Here is a 23,162-nt window from a genome sequence, read left to right as displayed (position 1 = left end):
ACTTTGAGATGACTTTTGCTTTGTGACATGGTGCATTATCAATCAATTGTGGCCATAGACTGATGCACATGGTCGGCAACAGTACTCAGACAGTCTGTGGCATTCAAACAATGCTCAGTTGGAATTAAGGGGCTGAAGTGTGCCAAGAAAATATTCCACACACCATTACACAACCTCCACCAGCCTGGACTGTTGACACAAGGCACATTGGGTCCATGGATTCATGCTGTTGGTGTCAAACTCTGACCCTAACATCAGAGTGCCTCAGCAAGAATTGAAATTCATCAGACCTGTGAGCTTGTACCCAATGTACAGTAGGCTCAGATGTCAGTTCTTGGCTGACAGAATGTAACTTGATATGGTCTTCTAACTCAAGGTTTGGCGTGTTGTACTTTCTGAGATGCTTTTCTGCTCATCGTGGCTGTAAAGAGTGGTTATTTGTGGCATCTCAACCCTTGTTGAGTGTTTTTTTTGTTGTTGTTGTTATGTTTTTTGCATCATTCTGTGTAAACTACCGTGCATGAAGATCCCAGGTGATCAAGCCATTTCTGAACTACTAAACCCAACCCTTCTGGCACCAACAACCATGCCAAAGTCAATGAGATTACACCCACCCCCTGTTTTGATGTTTGATATGAACAGCTTTTGACCTGTATTTGCATTGTTTCTAAAGATAACGGACAACTGCATGAATGAGCAGGTTCACATGTGTTCCTAATAAAGTGGCCGGTTAGTGTATATTGCACACTGTAGCTAGATAGGAAGCTGGGATTCATTGTCACAGCATTTGAACGCAACCCTTAAGCATTATTGAGCCCAAAATCGTGAATGTTTGCCTGAATGAATCATTCTGTCAGTTGTCAGTACCTCACAGCATGTCAGTGGACTTTGTGTCTTTACACAACGTAACATTATGCTACCAGTTGCATTAAAAAAAAAACCCGACATCGACTAAAAATACATACATAAATCCCAATTTTAATGCGTAACGCAAATGCATTTCTATGAATGCACACTACATTCTCCTTATTATATATATATTTTATGTATACACGCTACGACAAGCTACTGTACATCTGTGCTGTCATTTTAAGAAGTTTGCGTAGTCTCGGCGTATGTTACGCACTATCTACACTCACTGTGTTATGGCCGCTGGCGCGCCGTGTGTTTATGAATAGCATTTGTGGCGCGTTTGCTGTATTCATGTAGCTGCTTCACCTCTTTCCTTGGGTCAAAGGGGAGGTAAACATAGATTTAGCCACGTTTGATTGTTAAAAAAAAGGACGTACTGCAGTTTAGGGTCGTATTCTTTCTTTTAGAAGTAGCAGATATTTCGCTGCGTAGATTAGCGCTTAATCAAAGCTGTTTAGTATTATTATTATTAAGCAGAGGAGCTGAGTTAACAGCCACATCGCCTGGACTACAGCGCAGCGGTGAGTCTATTAGCTGTAGCTAAATAAACTAGCCGACTAGCTACATGTATACATGTTAGGGTTTTACTATTAGCTCATATCTGTAGTACTGTTCCTGTGTGTCACCCAATACGGATAACTAGTGTGTCCTGCTAAAAGCGTTAGCCACTGACTTGAACCATTGCTAACTCTTCACTTACTGATTATGAGCTAGCTGTGTGACATACCTGAGCTAGAATTAGTTTACTACCTGATTCAGCGGTATATCTGTCTGTAAATATGTCCAGGTAACAGTATGGATATAGTTAACTAGCTGATGAAAATACACCTTATCTTAAAAAACAAAGGCTGTCAGTTATAGAGCACACATGTATGTTTGTTTTACAGATATTTACAGGTGACATCAATGATACTTACAGTGTACCAGTATGTAAAGTGTAAACTGTTTTTGTTATGCATGTGCTGTTTATTCACCATTGTTGGTCTTTGTCTGACAGGACAAAAGCAGATCTGTTGTTAATTGTGCACATATTCGAATCTGAACATGAACCAGGTGGTCAAATATACCTGAGCGCGCACACACACACAAGGAAGGGATGAGACTTCATTCATTCATTCAGCACATTTATTCACTGTGTAAACACCAAACAGTACATTGGTAGCAATGTAAAAGAAATCCCTTCTAATGCTGCCAAGAACGAGAGTGCACACGATGAGAAATACATTCAAGATATGTAAGAAATAATCCACTAAATGGATTAGCATGTGTTGCAGAGGTGTTGCTGAGGGTCTGTATATACTGTATACTGTAGGGAAATGTATTGCACAGTAGAGGAGGGAAATTGCATCAGGTGCGCTGCTGATCACAGTGATAATGTATTGTACAGTTAAAAAAAAAAAAAAGTTCTTTACAGTTAATGAGTCCCCATGAAATCAAAATTGCATTTTGTGGCTTTTAGTATGAATATGTCAGCCTTAGGGTTATTTATAAGCTAGTGTGCAACAAAACAATGTCAAAATTCGTGTTTGGAAGATATACGCATTCAAAATGTACAGTCTCTATCTACCACCGGTACGGATCAGTGTGTGTTGATGACATCATTCTGCACTTCTCGTCAGATTTTCTGTCCAGTCAAACGCTGTGTAGAATCCGAAGTGTCCAGCCCCTCAATGTTATAACGATCACCTTGCCGAAGTTGTTGAGCGAGAGAAATCGTATCGGCGAGCACGGGTCGTAAATGCGTCTCTGGGTATTCGAACGTGCAAGTTTTGTTGGTTTAGAAGGAAATGGTTTGAATTTGTTTCTTGTTATTGTTTTTTTTTTTGTCAAGCTCGGGCTGTGAGGTAAGCGAAACGCTGCTGGATATTTAAAAAGGACGAGGACAAGTTTTTCCTGTTCAGTGTCACCCCCCACCCCACCCCACCCCACCCCACGCCAAAACAGCTTGACTATTTGATGCATGGTCTCCACAAGACCTCTGAAGGTGTGCTGTGGTATCTGGCACCAACACCTTAGAAGCAAGTTGCAAGGTGTGGCCTCCAAGGATCGGACTTGTTTGTCCAGCACGTCCCACAGATGCTCGATCGGATTGAGATCTGGGGAATTTTGAGTCAACACCTTGAACTCTTTGTCATGTTCCACAAATCATTCCTAAACAATTTTTGCAGTGTGTCAGGGTACATTATCCTGTTGAAAGAGGCCATTGCTATTAGGGAATACTGTTTCCATGAAGAGGTGTACTTGGTCTACAACAATGTTTAGGAATGTGGTACGTATCAAAGTAACATCCACATGAATGCTCAAGGTTTCCTAGCAGAACACTGCCCATACTGCCTCCACCGGCTTGCCTTCTTCCCATAATGCATCCTGGTGCCATCTCTTCCCCAGGTAAGTGACGCACATGCACCTGGCTGTCCACATGATGTAAAAGAAAACGTGATTCATCAGACCGGGCCACCTTCTTCCATTGCTCCATGGTCAATTGTAGGAGCTTTCAGCGATGTTCAGGGGTCAGCATGGGCACTCTGACCGGTCTGTGACTGTGATGCACTGTGTGTTCTGACACCTTTCTATCATAGTCAGCAGTAACTTTTTCAGCAATTTGTGCTAGAGTAGGTCTTCTGTGGGATCGGACCAGACGGGCTAACTTTTACTCACCACGCGCATCAATGGGCCTTGGGCGTCCATGACCCTGTCGCCGGTTCACTGGTTGTCCTTCCTTGGACCTCTTTTGGTAGGTATTAACCACTGTATTCCGGGAACACCCCACAAGACCTGCCGTTTTTGGAGATGCTCTGAGCCAGTCATCTAGCCAAACTTGGAGCTTGTCAATGTTCTTCCGATCCTTATGCTTGCCCATTTTTCCTGCTTCCAACACATCAACTTTGAGAATGGACTGCTCAATTGCTGCCTAATATATCCCACCCCTTAACAGGTGGCATTGTAACAAGATAATCAATGTTATTCACGTCACCTGTCAGTGGTTTTAATGTCACAGCTGATTGGTATAAAGGATATACAGTATGATATAATTATCCTGTGTGGTATTCTGCTGTAATGTGATTTTCTAATGAGACTCATGCATAGAAAGCTGTATTTTCCTTTAACAATGGCTTTCTTCCTAGAAAATTCAAGGAGCTGTCAGAGCCGCCCTGACCCTGTGTTGCCATGGCGATGCGGGAGCTGGTAGAGGCAGAATGTGGGGGGGCCAATCCCCTCATGAAATTGACCGGTCACATGACCCAAGAAGGCGGAGCTTGGAGACATAGATCAACGCCCACTGTAAGTAGTTGTTGAGTGCAAACAGTTACTATATTGTATATAGTATGAGGTATATTTTCTTTTTTTTTAAATTTTTTTAAACTTTTTTGTTTTTTACCAAAGTATATACAGTGCATCCGGAAAGTATTCACAGCGCTTCATTTTTCCCACATTTTGTTATGGTGCAACCTTGTTCCAAAATGGATTAAAGTCATTATTTTCCTCAAAATTCTACAAATGATACCCCATAATGACAACATGAAAGAAGTTTGTTTGAAATCTTTGCAAATTTATTAAAAATAAAAAACAAAAAAAAGCACATGTACATAAGTATTCACAGCCTTTGCCATGACACTCAAAATTGAGCTCAGGTGCATCCTGTTTCCACTGATCATCCTTGAGATGTTCCTACAATTCGATTGGAGTCCACCTGTAGTAAATTCGGTTGATTGGACATGATTTGGAAAGGCACACACCTGTCTATATAACGTCCCACAGTTAACAATGCATTTCAGAGCACAAACCAAGCCATGAAGTCCAAGGAATTGTCTGTAGACCTCCAAGACAGGATTGTATCAAGGCACAGATCTGGGGAAGGGTACAGAAACATTTCTGCAGCATTGAAGGTCCCAATGAGCACAGTGGCCTCCATCAGCCATAAATGGAAGAAGTCTGGAACCAGCAGGACTCTTCCTAGAGCTGGCCGCCCGGCCAAACTGAGCGATTGGGGGAGAAGGACCTTAGTCAGGGAGGTGACCAAAAACCTGATGGTCACTCTGACAGACCTCCAGCATGTCTCTGTGGAGAGAGGAGAACCTTCCAGAAGAACAACCATCTCTGCAGCACTCCACCAATCAGGCCTGTATGGTAGAGTGGCCAGATGGAAGCCATTCCTCAGTAAAAGGCACATGACAGCCCGCCTGGAGTTTGCCAAAAGGCACCTGAAGGACTCTCAGACCAAAGATTGAACAAAGATTGAACTCTTTGGCCTGAATGGCAAGTGTCATGTCTGGAGGGAACCAGGCACCACTCATCACCTGGACAATACCATCCCTACAGTGAAGCATGGTGGTGGAAGCATCATGCTGTGGGGATGTTTTTCAGTGGCAGGAACTGGGAGACTAGTCAGGATCGAGGGAAAGATGAATGCAGCAATGTACAAAGACATCCTTGATGAAAATCTGCTCCAGAGCTCTCTGGACCTCAGACTGTGGTGAAGGTTCATCTTCCAACAGGACAACGACCCTAAGCACACAGCCAAGATAACAAAGGAGTGGCTACAGGACAACTCTGTGAATGTCCTTGAGTGGCCCAGCCAGAGCCCAGACTTGAACCCGATTGAACATCTCTGGAGAGATCTGAAAATGGCTGTGCACCGACGCTCCCCATCCAATCTGATGGAGTTTGACAGGTCCTGCAAAGAAGAATGGGAGAAACTGCCCAAAAATAGGTGTGCCAAGCTTGTAGCATAATACTCAAAAAGACTTGAGGCTGTACTTGGTACCAAAGGTGCTTCAACAAAGTATTGAGCAAAGGCTGTGAATATTTATGTACATGTGCTTTTTTTTGTTTTTTATTTTTAAGAAATTTGCAAAGATTTCAAACAAACTTCTTTCATGTTGTCATTATGGGGTATTGTTTGTAGAATTTGTAGAATTTTGAGGAAAATAATGAATTTAATCCATTTTGGAATAAGGCTGTAACATAACAAAATGTGGAAAAACTGAAGAACTGTGAATACTTTCCGGATGCACTGTATTGTTTTGTATTTTCCTGGTTCGTTACGTGGTTTTGTTTTTGAATTCCCTGATGAAATGGGGAACGTTTATTATCGTCCAACTGGATGATGAAAGAAAAAAAAAGGTTCTAAGGCAGATGTTCACAAAACATTTTGATGGACTCCTACCATGTTTATAATGATATTATTCATTAAAATAAAAAGAAACAGTTTTATTTATTTATTTATTTAATTATTTTTTTTTTTAAGAATTCACTTCCTGTGGGTATACTTTAGACATTTTAATTCTCAGGAAGCCCAGAAACACTAATGTAATACTGACTCATTACAGATGTGATCATTGGTTGGAATCAGTGTATTGAACACCACCATATGCCTCTCTGTGTCTCTCTGTGACTCTTTCCACTTAGATTCCCCCCACGCCGATTGAAATAGCCACCGAGGAAGAGGTATGTTCTATTGACCAGTTACTTGGCTGTTAGCCTGGGGTCAGGGTATGACTTTTATGAGTCAACAGATCTAGCTTAAATTATATCTATCTATCTATCTATTTCTATTTATTTTTATTGATGTTTAAAATGGGCATTGAGTGAAAAATAGAGGTGATAGTTGCAATGAGAGAAATGAAACTGTTATGGTACCTCAAGCAGATGAAAGCAATGAATCTTGAGGCTAAAAGTAGCTTTTAACAGACAGATTAAAGAGAAAGTGTTTAAAAATATTTGTCTATTCTACAACCCCAATTCAAAAAAGTTGGGACGCTGTGTAAAATGTACACTAAAACAGAATGTAATGATTAGCAAATCTCATAAACCCATATATTATTCACAATAGAACATAGAGAACACATCAAATGTTTAAACTGAGTAAATGTACCATTTTAAGAAAAAATATATATATAATTTTGAATTTGATGGCCACAACACGTCTCAAAAAAGTTGGGACGGATGGCAACAAAAGGCTGGAAAAGTAAGTGTTACTAAAAGGAAACAACTGGAGGTTAATTGGCAACAGGTCAGTAACATGATCGGGTATAAAAAAGAGTATCTTGGAGAGGCAGAGTCTTTCAGAAGTAAAGATGGGTAGATTTCTACAATTTGTGGAACAATTTCAGAATAATGCTCCTCAATGTAAATCTCATCATCTACAGTACAGAATATCATCAAAAGATTCTGAGAATCTTGAGAAATCTCTGTGCGCAAGGGACAAGGGTGAAAATCAATACTGCATGATCGTGATCTTCGGGCTCTCAGGCAGCACTGCATTAAAAACAGGCCTGATTCTGTAATGGACATCACTGCATGGGCTCAGAAACACCTCCAGAACTCATTTCTGAACACAGTTCACCGTCCCATCCACAAATGTTGGTTAAAGCTCTATCATGCAAAGAAGAAGCCATATGTGAACATGATCCAGAAACACCGCCGTCTTCTCCGGGCCAAAGCTCATTTCAAATGGAATGAGGCAAAGTGGAAAACTGTTCTGTTGTCAGACGAATCGAAATTTTTAATTCTTTTTGGAAACCGTGGACGCCGCGTCCTCTAAACTAAAGAGGATGCTGAACAGTGGTAAACATGACCCTGTCCCAACTTTTTTGAGACATGTTCTGCCATCAAATTCAAAATGACCTTATTTTTCTTTTAAAATTGTACATTTCCTTAGTTTAAACATTTGATATGTTTTCTATGTTCTGTTGGGTTTATGAGATTTGCAAATCACTGCATTCAGTTTTTATTATTTACATTTTACACAGCGTCCCAACATTTTGGGAATTGGGGTTGTAATTTTAAGACCCTCGTTATCTCCTAATCACAAAATATTTTAGTGCTGAAATGAGGTCTTAAAACCCACAGAAAACGTATGGGTAGCATAAAGGATTTACTGGGACTGGATTGCAAACAATCCTAAGTAGCCGCTGCAGACGTTTAACAGCACAGTCACGTTAAGTAAAATTTCAGTAAGATTAATGACGACGATCCCTGACGTTTTTGTTTGTTAATAACTAAGAAAAATAACACAGCACATCTGCAGATCTTTGATAGCTCCGCTACTCGCCTACATAAACCAGTGCTAGAGGGCTATGTAAATCGATACTGTAATAAAAAATGAATTAAATGAAATTATAAGTCACCTCATTAATAAATCAATGTGACACATTATTATACTGTCAAGCCTAACACATTTCCTGTTTTGTTTTTATGCATTTGTGTAGCATTCTGATATGTCATCATTCATATGTAGATAGCTAACACGTCACTGCCGATATTCATTCATGAAACCCTCTGGTATCCACAACAATGGGTTCGACCCCACCTTTCCTCTTAGCTCAGGAATTCCTTAGTAAACTATTTATTTGGCTGTTTTGTAAATAGGTTATAAGAAGAAACTAGTAGATAGGAACTCTTAGTGAACGTTTAAGATATTGTTTGTGTGTGAATACAGCAGCTGATGTATTCCTGTATCATAACACCTTTAATTCCAGCTGGTGAATGAGTTTCTACAGGCGCCCCCACGCCCTCCTCACAGTTTCGACATGGGCCAGCTTTTGGAAGAAATGCAGCAAATTGACCAGCAGAACTACAGACAGGCCCCACAAAGAGGTAACACAATTTATATATATATATATATATATATATGTATATATGTATATTATATATAATACACACACACACTTGTGATGCTGAAGAGTATTGCAGAATTCACCATCCTTACATTTCTGAGCTCAGGCTGATTTTCTTATTTAATAGTAACCGCCATGTTGGCACTTTGTGTCATTTGACAGCAAGTGCATATAGGAGACAAGAGATCATATTTATGCCATGATCTGACTTAGGGTCACATTGTTATGTAAAAAGGCAGGATCATTTTGTTCTCTGTTAAACGCCACAGCTCAGCATCTGCTCAGATCAGTTGCCATTATAGTACTACTAGAATTTGATATAAGGTGTAAGATGTTAAAACTTTTTGCTTGCAGCTCCAGACGTAGCGGCATTGGCACTATCGGGTGACTGGACAGCAGAGTTCCTGTCTGGCGCTGACTCCGCAGCCTCTCCGGCCCAGGCAGGTTTTGATGCAGCAGACGCTGACTGGACCAGAGAATTCATTAACGAAGTGGCAGGTTAGTCATTATACAATTTGTTTTTGTATCCTGTCCTGTCTTTGTAGGATGAAAAAAGCTTTGCTTTATTATACAGCGATTGATGTAGGCTCAGGCGACGTCACGTAAAGGAGGTTCGGATGGATGCAAGTGCAGATGAGCTCTAATAATGAGAGGCAGGCAGACAAAACCAAAACGTGAAACGCAGATGTGGTGAAAAACAGGCAAAGGGTCAGGCGATCAGCAAATGGGCGTAAACGAGACTAAGCAAGAATCAAGTAAGGAGGGTGAGAATAGGATCAAAACTATGGCAGGTAAACGAGGAACAAAGGCTTGGTATGGTGATAACACTTAATACGCAATACTTCGCGCCGAACAATGAGACGCAAGGGGTTTAAATACTAAACGTAATCAGGGGTAAGACACAAAACAGCTGAGAACAATGATGCCACATAAGGGAAACAACCAGTAACAATACAGGGGCGGAGACAGGACATAAACAATATATAAACATAAACAGGACACAACAAAACACACATGTTAAAAATAAACAAAGGCAGTGACTATGTTTACATGGACAGCAGTAACCTAATTATTGACCTTATTCTGAATAAGACAATATTGTGATTTAAGGTGTTTTTATGACTTGCTTTTAGAATATTCCTTTCAAGTTCAGGTTTTACATGTTATAGAACATAGATTGATTAATAGCACGTCATTGTGTCCCCACGCCACGGCGTCCGATGTTCCCTCCAGAATTTCACGTATCAACCTACATTTCGTCTTCGTTATGGTACCGTATACAGTTTTGGGTGTTTTTATTTTTAATTTCACGAACACTTCTATGCTATATGTGCAAATAGATGAATGCTTGAAGCCGTGGGCTGCATCCGAATTCGAGTACTTACCCACTATATAGTAGCCAAAATACGTGTATTTCACTTCCTACTATATAGCAGGTAAGTACACAGTTTCGGACACAGCCGTGCTCTCTTGTTTGCCATCAAAGGGTTGAGCACTGCCGTGTGTGTACGTGTCCTGTCACAAAATGCGACTTAAGGTGTGTACATGTCTGTAATACACTTCAATAATGCGACGAAAATAGGAATACTCCACGTCTTAATTCGATTTGTGTTTACTTTGAGTATGACTTTAGTCGGATTAAGGTCATCAATAATCGCGGTTTACATGCTAGTTTCTTAATCAGAGTATTGTCTTAATCAGGTTAATATCGGAATATTGTCCATGTAAATGTACTGAATGTCACTGAAACCCGTAAGTGCGCGCTCACGCTTCGGAGCGTGCTGCGTGCTACAGCGCTAGCGTGAGGGGAGATCTTGTCAGGTGAAGATTAAATGCATGTATATTATTTCATAATTCATTTGATAATCTGACTCCAGTTTACAGGGATAACATAACTGATTTGAGACAATGAATGTAGTCACTTTCCTACTCAATGTTAGACTATATTGCCAAAGGTTTGTAGGCACCTGACTATCACACCCATATATGCTTATCGAACATCTCATTCCAGATGTAGTCGCACCTTTACTGCTGTAACAGCCTCCATTCTTCTGGGAAGGCTTTCCTCTAGATTTTTGAGTGTGACTGTGAGCGTGACTATGGGGATTTGTGCCCATTCGGTCACATTGATTTACACAAGTAGATGTTGATCTGTTATGGCATTATTGCCTGTTGTACCTTCTAGGATTACTGCTCTTCCTTCTGCCTGGCCATCATGCTTTACGCTACCAAAACCATACAGGCATCCCAGTGACTACTGCTGTAGCAAGCCGCACTGCCAATGTTAATGCATGCTCAGTGCCACGGGTTTCCTATGGTTTCCTCCTGTTACACCTAATACCCCTCCGGCATGCTTGCCTAACATAACTAGAGCCATACAGGCCTCCCTAGTGACTAAGGCTGTCACAAGCCCCACTGGTACCGTTAATGCTGAGTGCCACTGGTTCCATATGGCATAGGTCAGCTGCAGGGTCATTAGCCGAGTACCACCGCTCAACAACGTTTTGCTCCTTTTACCCCGGAATGTCTCCTGGTAGCAGAGCAGTGGCAGGGACGTCTCCCAGCCTCTCCCAGCCACCCCCTGCAACTAGACCTTTCCCCTCACCCAGAGCCAAAAGCTGCTTTTCTCTGCCTCTTCAGCCAGATCTTTCAAGGCCTTCAAATATCCCTCAGGAAACGAACAGTTGATATTTCAACAAAGCCACGGCATCCTACTTCTGCCGGGTAGGTGATGGTTCTCCAGCTAGCATCTTTGAACTCCGTAATACCATCTGAGTACTTCAGCCTCTTCTTCTCAAAGGCAGCTTCTATTCCTTCCTCCCATGGGACAGTTAGCACCATGAGGAGCACTTTCTTGGTGCCACTGGACTACATCATTATATCAGGGCAGAGAGTTGTGTTGGTGATCTCACTAGGGAACTGGATTTTCCTGTCAAGATTGACTATCATTCTCCAGTTCTAGGGGAAAGGAATTGTCCTTGATGGAACTCTCTGACAAATTGGATGCGCTGACACACTGGTGGAGGATGACCTCTCTGCTTGTGACCTGTCTGTGCCCCTCCAGCACCTCGGCCAATCTGCTCAGTATTTGATCGTGTCGCCACCTGTAGTGCCCCTGGGAGCATGCAATCTTGCAGCCTAACAAGATGTGTTGGAGAGTTGCATTTGGATTGCTACAGAGGAGGCAGCATTCTTCCTGGCCAAACCACTGGTGCAGGTTCAGTGGGCAGAGGTGTGTTGTATGTTGCCCTGATAAGAAAACTAGAGGTGCGTTCACACATGCAGCGTTTATTGCTGCAAATTGCCAGTCACTGTACTATGAAGTCACCAGTTGGCGTCCTACTACTGGTTGCCACAGTAACATGGGAGGCGCAACTAGCATTCCACTTTTGACAACAAACCCGTTTTCTTGCCACTAAAATTAAACATTCAGGAGGGAGAGCAGTCATATAAAATTCACCAATGTATATATGCATCATATCCTATGAGATGAATGAGAAGCAGTGTGTGCTCTTTGCCATCTATCTGCAGCAAAAGCGCAAGCTAAGCTTAGCTTACAGTATTGGCGTTTAAAGCAAAATTATAATAATGAAACAAACTCACTTTTTGCTGCATTTGTGCAAAATCCCAGTGTAGCTCCTATCTCAGTAAGTGAGCATCACCCTCAGGGTGTCATTCATTATATGTTTGATGGTGACCAGGGGCCGGATCGCCGCTCTTTGGCCTGTTTTGTTTCCTGGGTGATGTGTCCAGCTTGGTGTTCCTCGTTCCCGGGCGCCGAAGCAGTGACAAGACGGACACTTCACCCGAGATAGAAGCTATACTGGGATTTTTCTCAGTTGCAACAATTATTATTTCTTTTATTATTATTGTTGTTGTTGTTGTTGTTGTTGTTGTTGTTATTGTTGTTGTTATTATTATTATTATTATTATTATATAGTTTTAGTTTAAACCCACCAAGATCCTAAGCTAAGCTAAACTAAGCTAATTGGCTACCACTGGACACGCTCACATCTAGTCACCAATGCTAGCTATCGCTTATGTTGCCGGAAGTACGCTCCTTGAAAATGAATGGTCTCCGATCGCTTTGTCGTTGTGAGGTGCTGTATGTGTGAATGCACCTTAAACCTTGCCTGTGGGATTCTCCACAGGTCTCCCAAGATGATGTTTCTGCCAACAACACCTGCCCATGTTGTCCAAACCCCACCCCCCATTGTCTTTGTGCTACAGCCTTGATCTTATAGAATTCATCCTCCATCCTTGTCACCTCAGACACCACTGAGGCACCAACTTCAGCATGGGCTTTCCACTTGTGGCCTGTGTGGACCTGGACATTTGTACTCCGCACTGCTTGGTCAGTGGACTCCCTCAGCTTTAACACTAGCCTGGTCTTCTCCTGCTTGCATCCCATGCTGATGGATTGCAGTGGCAGCTGTAAGATGTTCTTTCCAAAGAGACCGGGTTTCAGATAGGCATCAGGGGAAGCCCAGCCACTTTCGGATGAAAGACTTCATGTGGCTTACTGTGGCTTACTGTGGATAAGGGGATTTCACACAACTTCAGTGGCCACATTAGAGCATTAGTGAGTGACTGATGTTAGGTGTGGAGGCCTGGGATGCAGTCAGTGTTCCAGTTCATCTCAAAGGTGTTCAGTGGTGTTGAGGTCAGGGCTCTGTGCGGGCCACTCGAGTTCTTCCACCCCAACCTTTGCAAACCATGTCTTTATGGACCTCGCTTTGTGCACAGAGTCATTGTGATGTTGGAACAGGTTTGGGTCCCTTAGTTCCAGTGAAAAGAAATTATAATGCTACAGCATAAAAAGACATCCTATACAATTGTGTGCTTCTAACTTTGTGGCAGTTTGTGGAAAGCCCAGATATGGGTGTGATGGTCAGGTGTCCAGAGACGTTTTGGCCATAGTGAACATGGTTTTGAGTGGACATGCAAATTTGCTGATTAGGGCTCGCTCTTCTGGCTTGGTTCCACACTTCCTGTCATGTCCTTTCACGTAACCTCCACTCTCTATCACTTTCTGTGTTTGTCCCAGACCCTGGTCGATGGGCTGAAGAGTATTTGGAGCAGTCAGAGGAGAAGCTATGGTTGGGAGATTTGGGAGAGAAGGAGCAAGAGAGAGAATGGTAAGAGTCTGTATTAAATGGAAATGTGTGGAAGGCTGAATGTAATGAAGTTTAGAAAGCGTTGGCAAATCAAGGGCAGAAACGATTCTTCGGCGTTTACAATGAAATGCAGAACCATTTTCAATACAATGAAAGAATTTTAACCTTGAGGCTTAGAAGAGTTATATAAACAGAACAGTATGTTGGTAGTTGCATGGATCATGTCCTTGGTGACTGAATATGGCTTGGAGTTTGCATAAAGGGAAAAATTTACTGGAGCAAAGTTCTTTATTAGTCTATCAGAATGCCTGAGTCTTAATGAGCTGCAAATATGTCTTGATGGCAGCATTTTTGGGGTTTTTTTTCAGTGTGAATTTGGAAATCCAGTTTTCTCTAAAACATTAAAAAGATTTATTATAACCCATTAGGACAAAAGAGTACCAACCAGGGGAGGAGCTGAAGCAAACGGCTAATGAACTTCTTGCAAAGGTCGATGACCCCAAGCTGCAAAACACAGAGGTGAGCATGGGCTTTTATGCTGCTGGTCATTTGCTTCTTCTTCTGGACCTTTCATGTATTTAGTAATGCTTTCTTTCAATTTACAACAATTCTGAAGGTGACAAAACCTGGATAAATGATCCATTTGATAGCTGCAGGTTATACTCAAACTATTAAATATTTAGCTCGTGGTACTGTAATGGGATTGATGGATGTAGTGTACCAGTCAAAAGTTTGGACACACTGAATTGAAATATATACATCTCACCATCCATTTTAATACTTGTTCACATACACATTTATGCAATTATCCAATAAGCCAATCATGTAGGAACAGCACAGTGCATAAAATCATACAAATACAGGTCAAGAGCTTCAGTTCATGTTCTTGTTAATGTTACGCAAACAGTCAAGTTAATTGCATGTACATATTTTCTGCGTTCTAATGTATACTCACGGAACACTTTATTAGGAACACCTGTACAAATACTCATTCATGCAGTTATCAGCCAATTGTGTGGCAGCATTGCACTACATAAAATCATTCAGATACGGGCCAGCAGCTTCAGGTATTGTTCACATCAACCATCAGAATGGGGATAAAATGTGATCTCAGTGGCATGATTGTTGGTGCCAGACGGGCTGGTTTGAGTATTTCTATAGCTGCTGATCACATATAACAGTCTCTAGAATTTACTCAGAATAGTGCAATAAAGAAAAAACATCCAGTCAGCGACAGTTCACTTGTTCACAAGAATGTCTTGTTGATGAGAGAGGTCAACGGAGAATGGCCAGAGTGGTTCGAGCTGACAGAAAGGTTACAGTAACTCGGATAACCACTCTGTTCAGTTGTGGTGAGTAGAAAAGCATCTCAGAATGCACAACACGTCAAACCTTGAGGCAGATGGGCCACAACAGCATAAGAACACGTCGGGTTCCACTTCTGTCAGCCAGGAACAGAAAGCAGAGGCTGCAGTGGGCACAGGCTCAACAGAAATTGTTTCCTGAATTGTTTCATTTAGAACAGGGGTGTCCAATCTTATCTGCAAAGGGCCAGTGTTGGTGCAGTTTTTCATTCCAACCAAGCAGGAGCCACACCTGATTCCACCTGTTTAATCCATTGATCTTGGCTTTCAGTAGACTCAGGTGTGGCTTCTGCTTGGTTGGAATGAAAACCTGCACCCACACCGGCCCTTTCCAGATAAGATTGGACACCCCTGATTTAGAACTTTGACAAAGCAGCCGGCAAGTACGTGGTGTGTTTCAGAATTTTAAGCTAAGACTCCTGGGTGAAGCTTTCTCATGAAGCTGTTTGAGATGATGCCAAGTGATGATGCAAAGCTACATCAGGAATACTGTGAAGAACAACAGTGAAAATGAAGAAAACCCTTCTATAAGCACGTGTGTCCAAACTTTTGCGTGATGGTTACTTTCCTGATCTTAGAGGCAAGTTTGGGGCTGATCCAGTGTCAAACGTACATACATATAGTGAACCTATACAGTCTTCTTTGTAGCCTGTCACAGCAATTCAGTATTTCAGTATTAGTAATATAGTGGCACCACAGCTTCTGACATTCTTTCAGCACTTTTTTTTTTGTACTGCTTGAGTATTAGCAAAACACCACGCTGAATCAATGAAGGAAAATTTATTATAACCGTAGATCTTTCACACCTGTTTTTTTTTTAAATTTTATTTATTTATTTTTTTGCCAGGCCACTTTTTTAATTCTGAGTGACTTATAAATGGGCCTTCAGCCAAGGTTTCTTTTTTTTTTTTTTTCCCTCTCATGGCTTATTATGAAGCCCTCCTAATTTCATGTAAACTTGATTTCCATTCCCATATTTTACTTTGCATTATGTCATTGCTTTTCTTAACTTAAATTTCAGTGTTTAATCACACAGTAAAGCTATACTGTAGGACTCCAGATATTGTTGTCATGGCAGCATCAGTACATCAGGATGTGTGTCTATTCAAGACGCCTTGACTGAACTCACTTGTGTGCACAATGAGCTGTAGGTGTGTAACGGCCATTGTTGTTGTTGTCGTTGTGCAGTTCCTGCGGTTTGTTAGGCAGATTGGCGAGGGCAGTGTGACTGTGGAGGACAGAGCAGGAAAGCAGCTCGCTGATAAAGCACAGGCCAGAGAGGCACAGAACTGGGCGTCCAGCTTCACGCAGGTACGAACCCTAACCAACCTCATAAAGAGGGCATGTGCAGCCTGCAGCCATCTGAGCTCGTGCTGTTTAGTGAGAATTAAAACGAGCAGACGAACACCTTTGCCTTGTGCATCCAAGTGCTGCATTGTCACAAATAACAATTTGTGTTACAATGTAATGTATTACAACACTTACAATGTAATTTCTCTGTTTTTTAAGTAATAAATGTAGTTTATTACTTAAAATTCTCCCTCAGCTCTGATACACTGATATGGGTTTTTATGACACTTTTAGGTTTTATTAGTAGAACATGTGCTTTATCTGTCTGACTTCTTCTTGACCCATTTACCTCAATCCATACCTAAATATAACTCCTTATTGAACCAAACCCATAACACACTTGTCCCTCCCACCTGCCCCCATAATGGCTGCGCAGTTCCTGAAGGAATCAGGGGGAGGGACTGTACAAGTGGAAACTCGAGAGTGCAGAGAGAAGAATGACCAAGCTAAAGCTAAACATGCAGAACAGTGGGCTAATCTCACCAGTCAGGTAGGACCCCTGCTGCTTGGCAACATGAATACAGTGGTCCTTTTTTAAAAAAACAAAAAAAAAAACTACTTTTCTCTAACATGATGGGGTCCATTTCTTGATATTTATTATTATTTTTATTATCATTTATATATATTTTTTCATTTCTTGCCGCTTTATATAGTCTGCTGTTGTCGCTTTACAATTTGTGCGCTTCCTTGATACAAGCCATTTTGCTATTGCTTGTTTTCTGTGAGAGCAAATCTGCACAAAATGGCTGCCTTTCATTCGAGCCACTCAGTTCCTCAAAGCACAATAACACTGCTTGACGTTTCATTTAAGAACAGGCGCCTCTATAGATGTGTAGAAAGAAAGATTAATGATAGTAAGATGCTTTCCCTTTTAGGCCATTCCTTTATTTATTTCTTTTTAATTTATTTCTTTTTCTTGCCCTCATTTACCTTTTCCTTGTTTCCATCATCCCCATATGTAAGGTGGTTAGAATGCATTATGAAGACTGGTTCTGCCTGGTTCCCATCCTCAGGTGTCAGAAGAGTCTGCCGAGTCTTGGGTAGATGAGTTTGCTGCGTCGGGCCCGGATTTTCAGCAGGCTAAAGCTGCCGTGGAGGTATTCGAGCACAAGTGCATTCATTTAATTTATGATCAATGTTGTCGAAACAGTTAAAGCCGTGGTCACCAACCCTCTTCCTTGATATCTACCTTCCTGCAGGTTTTAGTTGATCAAGAACTTTTTAAGGCAATGAATGGATAGGTGAGCATGATTATGGTTGGCGCTGAAGTCTTCAGGAAGGTAGATCTGCAGGAACAGGGTTGGTGACCATTGAGTTAAAGTGTAGTAACAGTTTTCTGTGTGTGTGTGTGTGTGTGTGTGTGTGTGTGTGTGTGTGCGCAGAGTGATATCGATTTCTGGGAGAAGCTGCAGGAGGAGTGGGAGGAGATGGCTAAGAGAGACGCTGAGGCTCATCCGTGGCTGTCTGACTTTGACCAGCTGCTCAGCACTTCATATGACAAGGTAGCCACGTACACCTACAAAGGAACTCCTCCATTCACTTTGAGAAAAGGTAGTTAGCCTCCACCTGTGTAGCGCTTGTAATTCTGTTTCACTTTGAATAATTTCAGTCCCATATGAACGTTTTCCTGGGTGGTTTGTCACAAGTTGGTAGTTACCAATTATAATTGAGTGTTATATACTTTGTGTGCATGCAGGAGATACTTACATGTGGATCTTACATTAATTTATCTAATAATAATACAAATACATTGTTCATGTTTTAAAAGTCTAAAGATTTTACACTTTTTTTCTGGTGGAAATATATAACAACATAAACATGAAATACAGTCCCCTCTGAAAGTATTGGAACAGCAAGGCCAGTTCTTTTGGGTTTGAGATCAAAAGATGAATATGAGACGACAGATCAGAATTTCACATTTCATTTCCTCATATTTACATCTAGATGCATTAAACAACTTGGAACACGGCATGTTTTGTTTGAACCCACCCATTCTTTCAAGTGATCAAAAATATTGGAACATGTGATTGATGAGGTGTTTCTTGCTGCCCAGGTGTGCCCTGTTAAATTGATTGTTTCATGAATTAATAGCTCTGAATATCTACCCTTGGTTTGAGTGCTAGGTTTTGCCGGTGAAGACCGCAATTTGTTGTTTACAAAGGATAAACCAACATGAAGACCAGAGAGCTGTCTATGGGAGAAAAGCAAGCCATTTTGAAGCTGAGAAAAGAGGGGAAAATCTATCAGAGGCATTGCACAAGCATTGGGCATAGCCAATACAATGATTTGGAATGCCCTGAAAAATAAAGAAAACCACTGGTGTACTAATAACCAGACATGGAACAGGTTGGACAAGAAAACTGCAGCAGTTGATGACAGAATCATTGCGAGAGCCATAAAGAAAAAAACCCAAAACATTTTACTTTAACAGTTTACTTTAAGACTTGTTTGTTCCTATAAAAAATAGGTGGTCTGATATAGAAGGTTCTCTGTTTTATGTTGTTTAACGCATCTAGATGTAAATACTAGGAAATAAATGCTGAAATCCTAAACTCTCATCTCATATCCATCTTTTGATCTCGAATTCAAATGCCCTGGTGTACAGCACACACAAATGAATTAGCCTTGCCGTTTCAATAGTTTCAGATGGGACTGTATATAAGCAAATACATTGTATTGGCTTTAATGTTCTTTTATTTCTTCAGTCCAAAAATGAATATATATCCTTATTAGAAATTGCCTAATGACTTCATATTGTTTCTTTTGGATACAAGTAGAGGTATGGATACTGCTACCTGACTCTGTTTTCTAACCTTGGTCAAAGCCAGTATGTAATACATTGTGTTTGTTTGTTAACCCGTATGCTTGATTACTATCTGTTTCCCAGGGCTATCAGTTTGAAGAAGAGAATCCTTACCTGTCCCACGAGGACCCGTTAGCAGAGGGAGTGAAGAGGATGGAAGCTGGGGACATCCCTGGAGCCGTGCGCCTGTTCGAGAGTGCAGTGCAGAGAGAACCAGACAACCAGCTGGTTAGTCCTATAGCTAATTCAGCACCAATACATAATAATAAGGATCCGTCTTCTTTTCTTTTCTTATTGGTCATCTCTATAATTTTTCCTCATGTGCATGTGAGATGTTTGTGTTTCTGATGTGCCTCAGGCTTGGCAGTACCTGGGAACATGCCAAGCAGAGAACGAGCAAGAGTTTGCAGCCATCAGCGCCCTCCGCAGGTCAGTGAAGGATGCACACACTTTTACAAACTGCTATTTATAGGCTTTCGTTTTCTTCCTGCACATTTTTATTGCTCTATGTTAGTTTATACTGTTTTGTCTTCCTCCTGTTATCTTGCTTTCAGGTGTATTGAGCTGAAGAAAGACAATTTGACAGCTCTCATGGCTCTGGCGGTCAGCTTCACCAATGAATCACTGCACCGGCAGGCCTGCGAGACGCTTCGCGATTGGCTGAGACACAACCCAAAGTACCGGCATATTCTCGAGCAGATGGACAGGGAGAAGGAGCGGGAAGGAGTTCTAGAGAGAGAGAAGGAGAGGGAGAGATTTGGATCACTGCTGCCAGAGTACAGCGATTTTAACTCTTTTCTCCTAAATGACAGTAGACTCTTTGGGTACGGAATGGATGTTACATCTCAGTTTTCTGTCTTTCTTGCTCTTCTGTCTCTCAGGGCTCTGTTTAACGAGGTGCAGTCGTTGTTTCTGAGCGCGGCGGCTGCTGATCCTACGCGGGTCGACCCTCAGCTGCAGTGTGGTCTCGGAGTTCTCTTCAACCTGAGCGGAGAGTATGACAAAGCTGTGGACTGTTTTACTGCTGCCTTGTCTGTTACTCCACAGGTACACACAAACACACTCAGATTATAGTACTTCTGGGGACCGAATCGACTAAAAGCACCATTCATTTCCTTCATTTTTACTCTTAGAAATAACAGGCTGTGTGTTATCATCAGCAAGCAACACAAAGACAGACCCAAAAGCGACCTTTCCAATTGAAACTTTCTCAATTCTCTGTAAATCAGGTATGCGGTGGTAAAGTGACAAATCCAAATGATAGGCTTGAGTAAATTATTTGGACCAAGCAGATTTTTCATCATCCCTGGAAACCTTTACTGTAACAGCATTAGTTCCTCCCTGCATTTGGTGCTCAAAAAAAGGGAACAAAAAAACCCAACAGTAAAATGTATAGTATAGTGCATACATTTCGGCTACTACCATTTTATATAAGAACTTAAAAAACCTGGACAGGGCATACACACGAGACCAAACTACACACATTTGATAGTTTAACACGGGTTAAGAAATTGTTCTGGATAGTGCTAACTTAAGCACAATCTTGACAGAGATTGGATTTGAAAGTAAGTGGATTCAGAGTTAAATCCCAGCAACACTGGGCATGAGACACTCTGGATGGCACATCAGTCCATTGTATGCACACACTCATTATGCACACACTCATTCGCACCTCAGGGCAATTTAGTACTGCCAATCCAAATACTGGCATGTTTATAGGTGGTGGGAGGAAACCGATTTACATTTACGTTATTTGGCAGACACTTTTATCCAACTTGATTGAAAATTGAGCTGATCAGATAAGAATTAAGGCTGATCAGATAAGATCAGCCTTAATTAATTAAAGCTGATCAGATAAGAATTAAGGTTCAAGGATTTGAACTCAAAACCAATCCGAAATCAAAAAAAAAAATCAAAACCTTCCGATCAGAAGCCCAGAGCCACTGAACCGCTGAGTAACAAGCAGAGTCAAGAGAAAAATGCCTTAAACCAAATTAGCAACACAACAGGGCTGTCATTAATTCAGATTTGAATCTGCACTATGTGGCTCAGGTGGTAGAGCGGGTTATCCACTAATCATAGGGTTGGCAGTTCGATTCCTGGCCCACATGGCTCCACATGCCGAAGTGTCCTTGGGCAAGACACTGAACTTCAAGCTGCTCCCGATGGCAAGCTAGCACCTTGCATGGCAGCTCCGCTACCATTGGTGTGTGAGTGTGCGTGTGTGAATGGGTGAAAAAAAAGTGCTTTGTAGAACCGCTAAGGTTAAAAAAGCACTATATAACTATACCATTTATCTTTAAACTTGATCCGAGTCAAGTTTTACATTTACATTTAAGGTATTTGGCAGACGCCCTTATCCAGAGTGACTTACATTTATCTCATTTATACAATTGAACAGTTGAGGGTTAAGGGACTTGCTTGAGGTCCCAGCAGTGGCAGCTTGGCAGTGCTAGGATTTGAACTCACAACCTTCAGATCAGTAGTCCAACACCTTGAAATGTCCTCATTTTTTGTATTTTCATTCACTTAGCTCTTTTTTGTGAATACATCTACTTTATTACAGGTATAGAATGACAAATATGTACACTGTTTTATTCAGCAAGAGTCTGTTACACACCAATGTCTTAGTCTCTTCTCATTCACTTTGCAGGATTATTTGTTGTGGAATAAGTTAGGCGCTACTCTAGCTAACGGAAATCGCTCTGAGGAGGCTGTTGCTGCCTATAGAAGGGCGCTTGAGCTGCAACCTGGGTTCGTACGCAGCCGTTACAATCTGGGCATTAGCTGTGTTAATCTGGGAGCTCACAGGTAAGAGTACTCGACTGAATACTACTGTATACTAACAAATCTGCTTTTGCTTATTGCAATCACTGTCCTTCCTGCTCCTCCTTCTCATATGCTGCTCTGTGTCTGTCTCAGGGAAGCTGTGGAGCATTTCCTGGAGGCGCTCTCTCTTCAAAGGCAGGCTGCTGGTGACTTGGAAGGAGGTGCAAGTCGGGCACCAGGTTCAGCCACCACCATAATGTCAGACAACATCTGGTCCACCCTGCGCATGGCACTAAGCATGATGGGAGAGAGTTCGTTGTACACTGCCGCCGACCGGCGAGATCTGGACACGCTGCTGGCGCACTTCTGCCAGAGGGACGGAGAGACAGACTGAAGGAGGGAGAGGGGAAAGGAGTGGAGGGTGATAGCATGCGAGTGTGGGGAGAGGTGTTTCGGAAGTACGGAAGAGTAGTTTAAGGAAGAGAGTCGTTAGAGATGGACAACAAGAACAAAGAGGAAGGAAAGAATCAAACTAGTGTGAAACACTCAGCACAGTTAATGCACTAGTGATGATGCACTACATGCTCTGAACAGATAGATAGACTAGTGATAATGCGTGGATACTTTTGAGAAATGAGTGTGACATTGAAAACGATGCATCGTTGTTACATAATTCAAAGCTCCACAGAACTGAATGCAAGGTTCTTGTGCACATTGTGTTTCTTCCCATTTTGTTAATCATTGATATGGTATGTCTTGGCTACATTCCATCTACTTGAGGACAATTACTTCACTAAAAGGAGATTTGCCTCTATTTCGAGGTACTGATCATGTATATGACTTCGGGAGGAACAAAGACTAAAGAATGTGGTTTGTGTGAGCTTTTATGAACCACTAAAATAACCAAGATTTATAAGATACATTGTTGAGATGGTAGGTCGTGTCAGCAAGAAAATAATGAAAAAAGGATGAGACACCTGAGGATGCATGCCCGCCCTTGCTCCTTTGCTTGTTATCTAATTTGATAAATAATCCTGCTGTAAATGAATTAGCTTAATTGTAAATGCTGCCATCTTGTGTACCATAATTGTATTAATATTATTATGATGCCAGTTTTTAATATAGCCAACCGACTGTACGATTATATATGTAACCCAAGCAATAAAACTTTGAAATAATGATTGTGTGTCTGTATTAAATGGAACAAATTACACGAGGTATTAAAATG

At 41.6% G+C, this 23,162-nt stretch overlaps 1 protein-coding gene across 2 annotated transcripts; it reads left to right on the top strand.

The window, feature by feature from the left end:
- Positions 1-1,178: 1,178 nt before the first annotated feature.
- On the top strand, positions 1,179-23,115 carry pex5 (peroxisomal biogenesis factor 5). 2 transcript variants are annotated; one of them, XM_053625496.1, is made up of 16 exons: positions 1,179-1,433; positions 4,038-4,194; positions 6,322-6,360; positions 8,394-8,511; positions 8,886-9,029; positions 13,579-13,669; positions 14,077-14,167; positions 16,201-16,323; positions 17,376-17,459; positions 17,745-17,864; positions 19,250-19,393; positions 19,524-19,594; positions 19,720-19,941; positions 20,047-20,212; positions 21,819-21,976; positions 22,088-23,115. In XM_053625496.1, the coding sequence occupies exons 2-16, from the start codon at positions 4,081-4,083 to the stop codon at positions 22,326-22,328; spliced, it is 1,926 nt and encodes a 641-aa protein (XP_053481471.1). In that variant the 5' UTR covers positions 1,179-1,433; positions 4,038-4,080; the 3' UTR covers positions 22,329-23,115. The 2 variants fall into 2 exon arrangements, with proteins under 2 accessions (XP_053481471.1, XP_053481481.1); XM_053625506.1 differs by lacking the exon at positions 16,201-16,323.
- The last annotated feature ends 47 nt before the right edge of the window (positions 23,116-23,162 follow it).

This window comes from Ictalurus furcatus, chromosome 1 (assembly GCF_023375685.1).
Source record: "Ictalurus furcatus strain D&B chromosome 1, Billie_1.0, whole genome shotgun sequence".
Lineage (NCBI taxonomy): Eukaryota > Metazoa > Chordata > Actinopteri > Siluriformes > Ictaluridae > Ictalurus > Ictalurus furcatus.
This window is presented reverse-complemented; position numbering and strand designations above follow the sequence as displayed.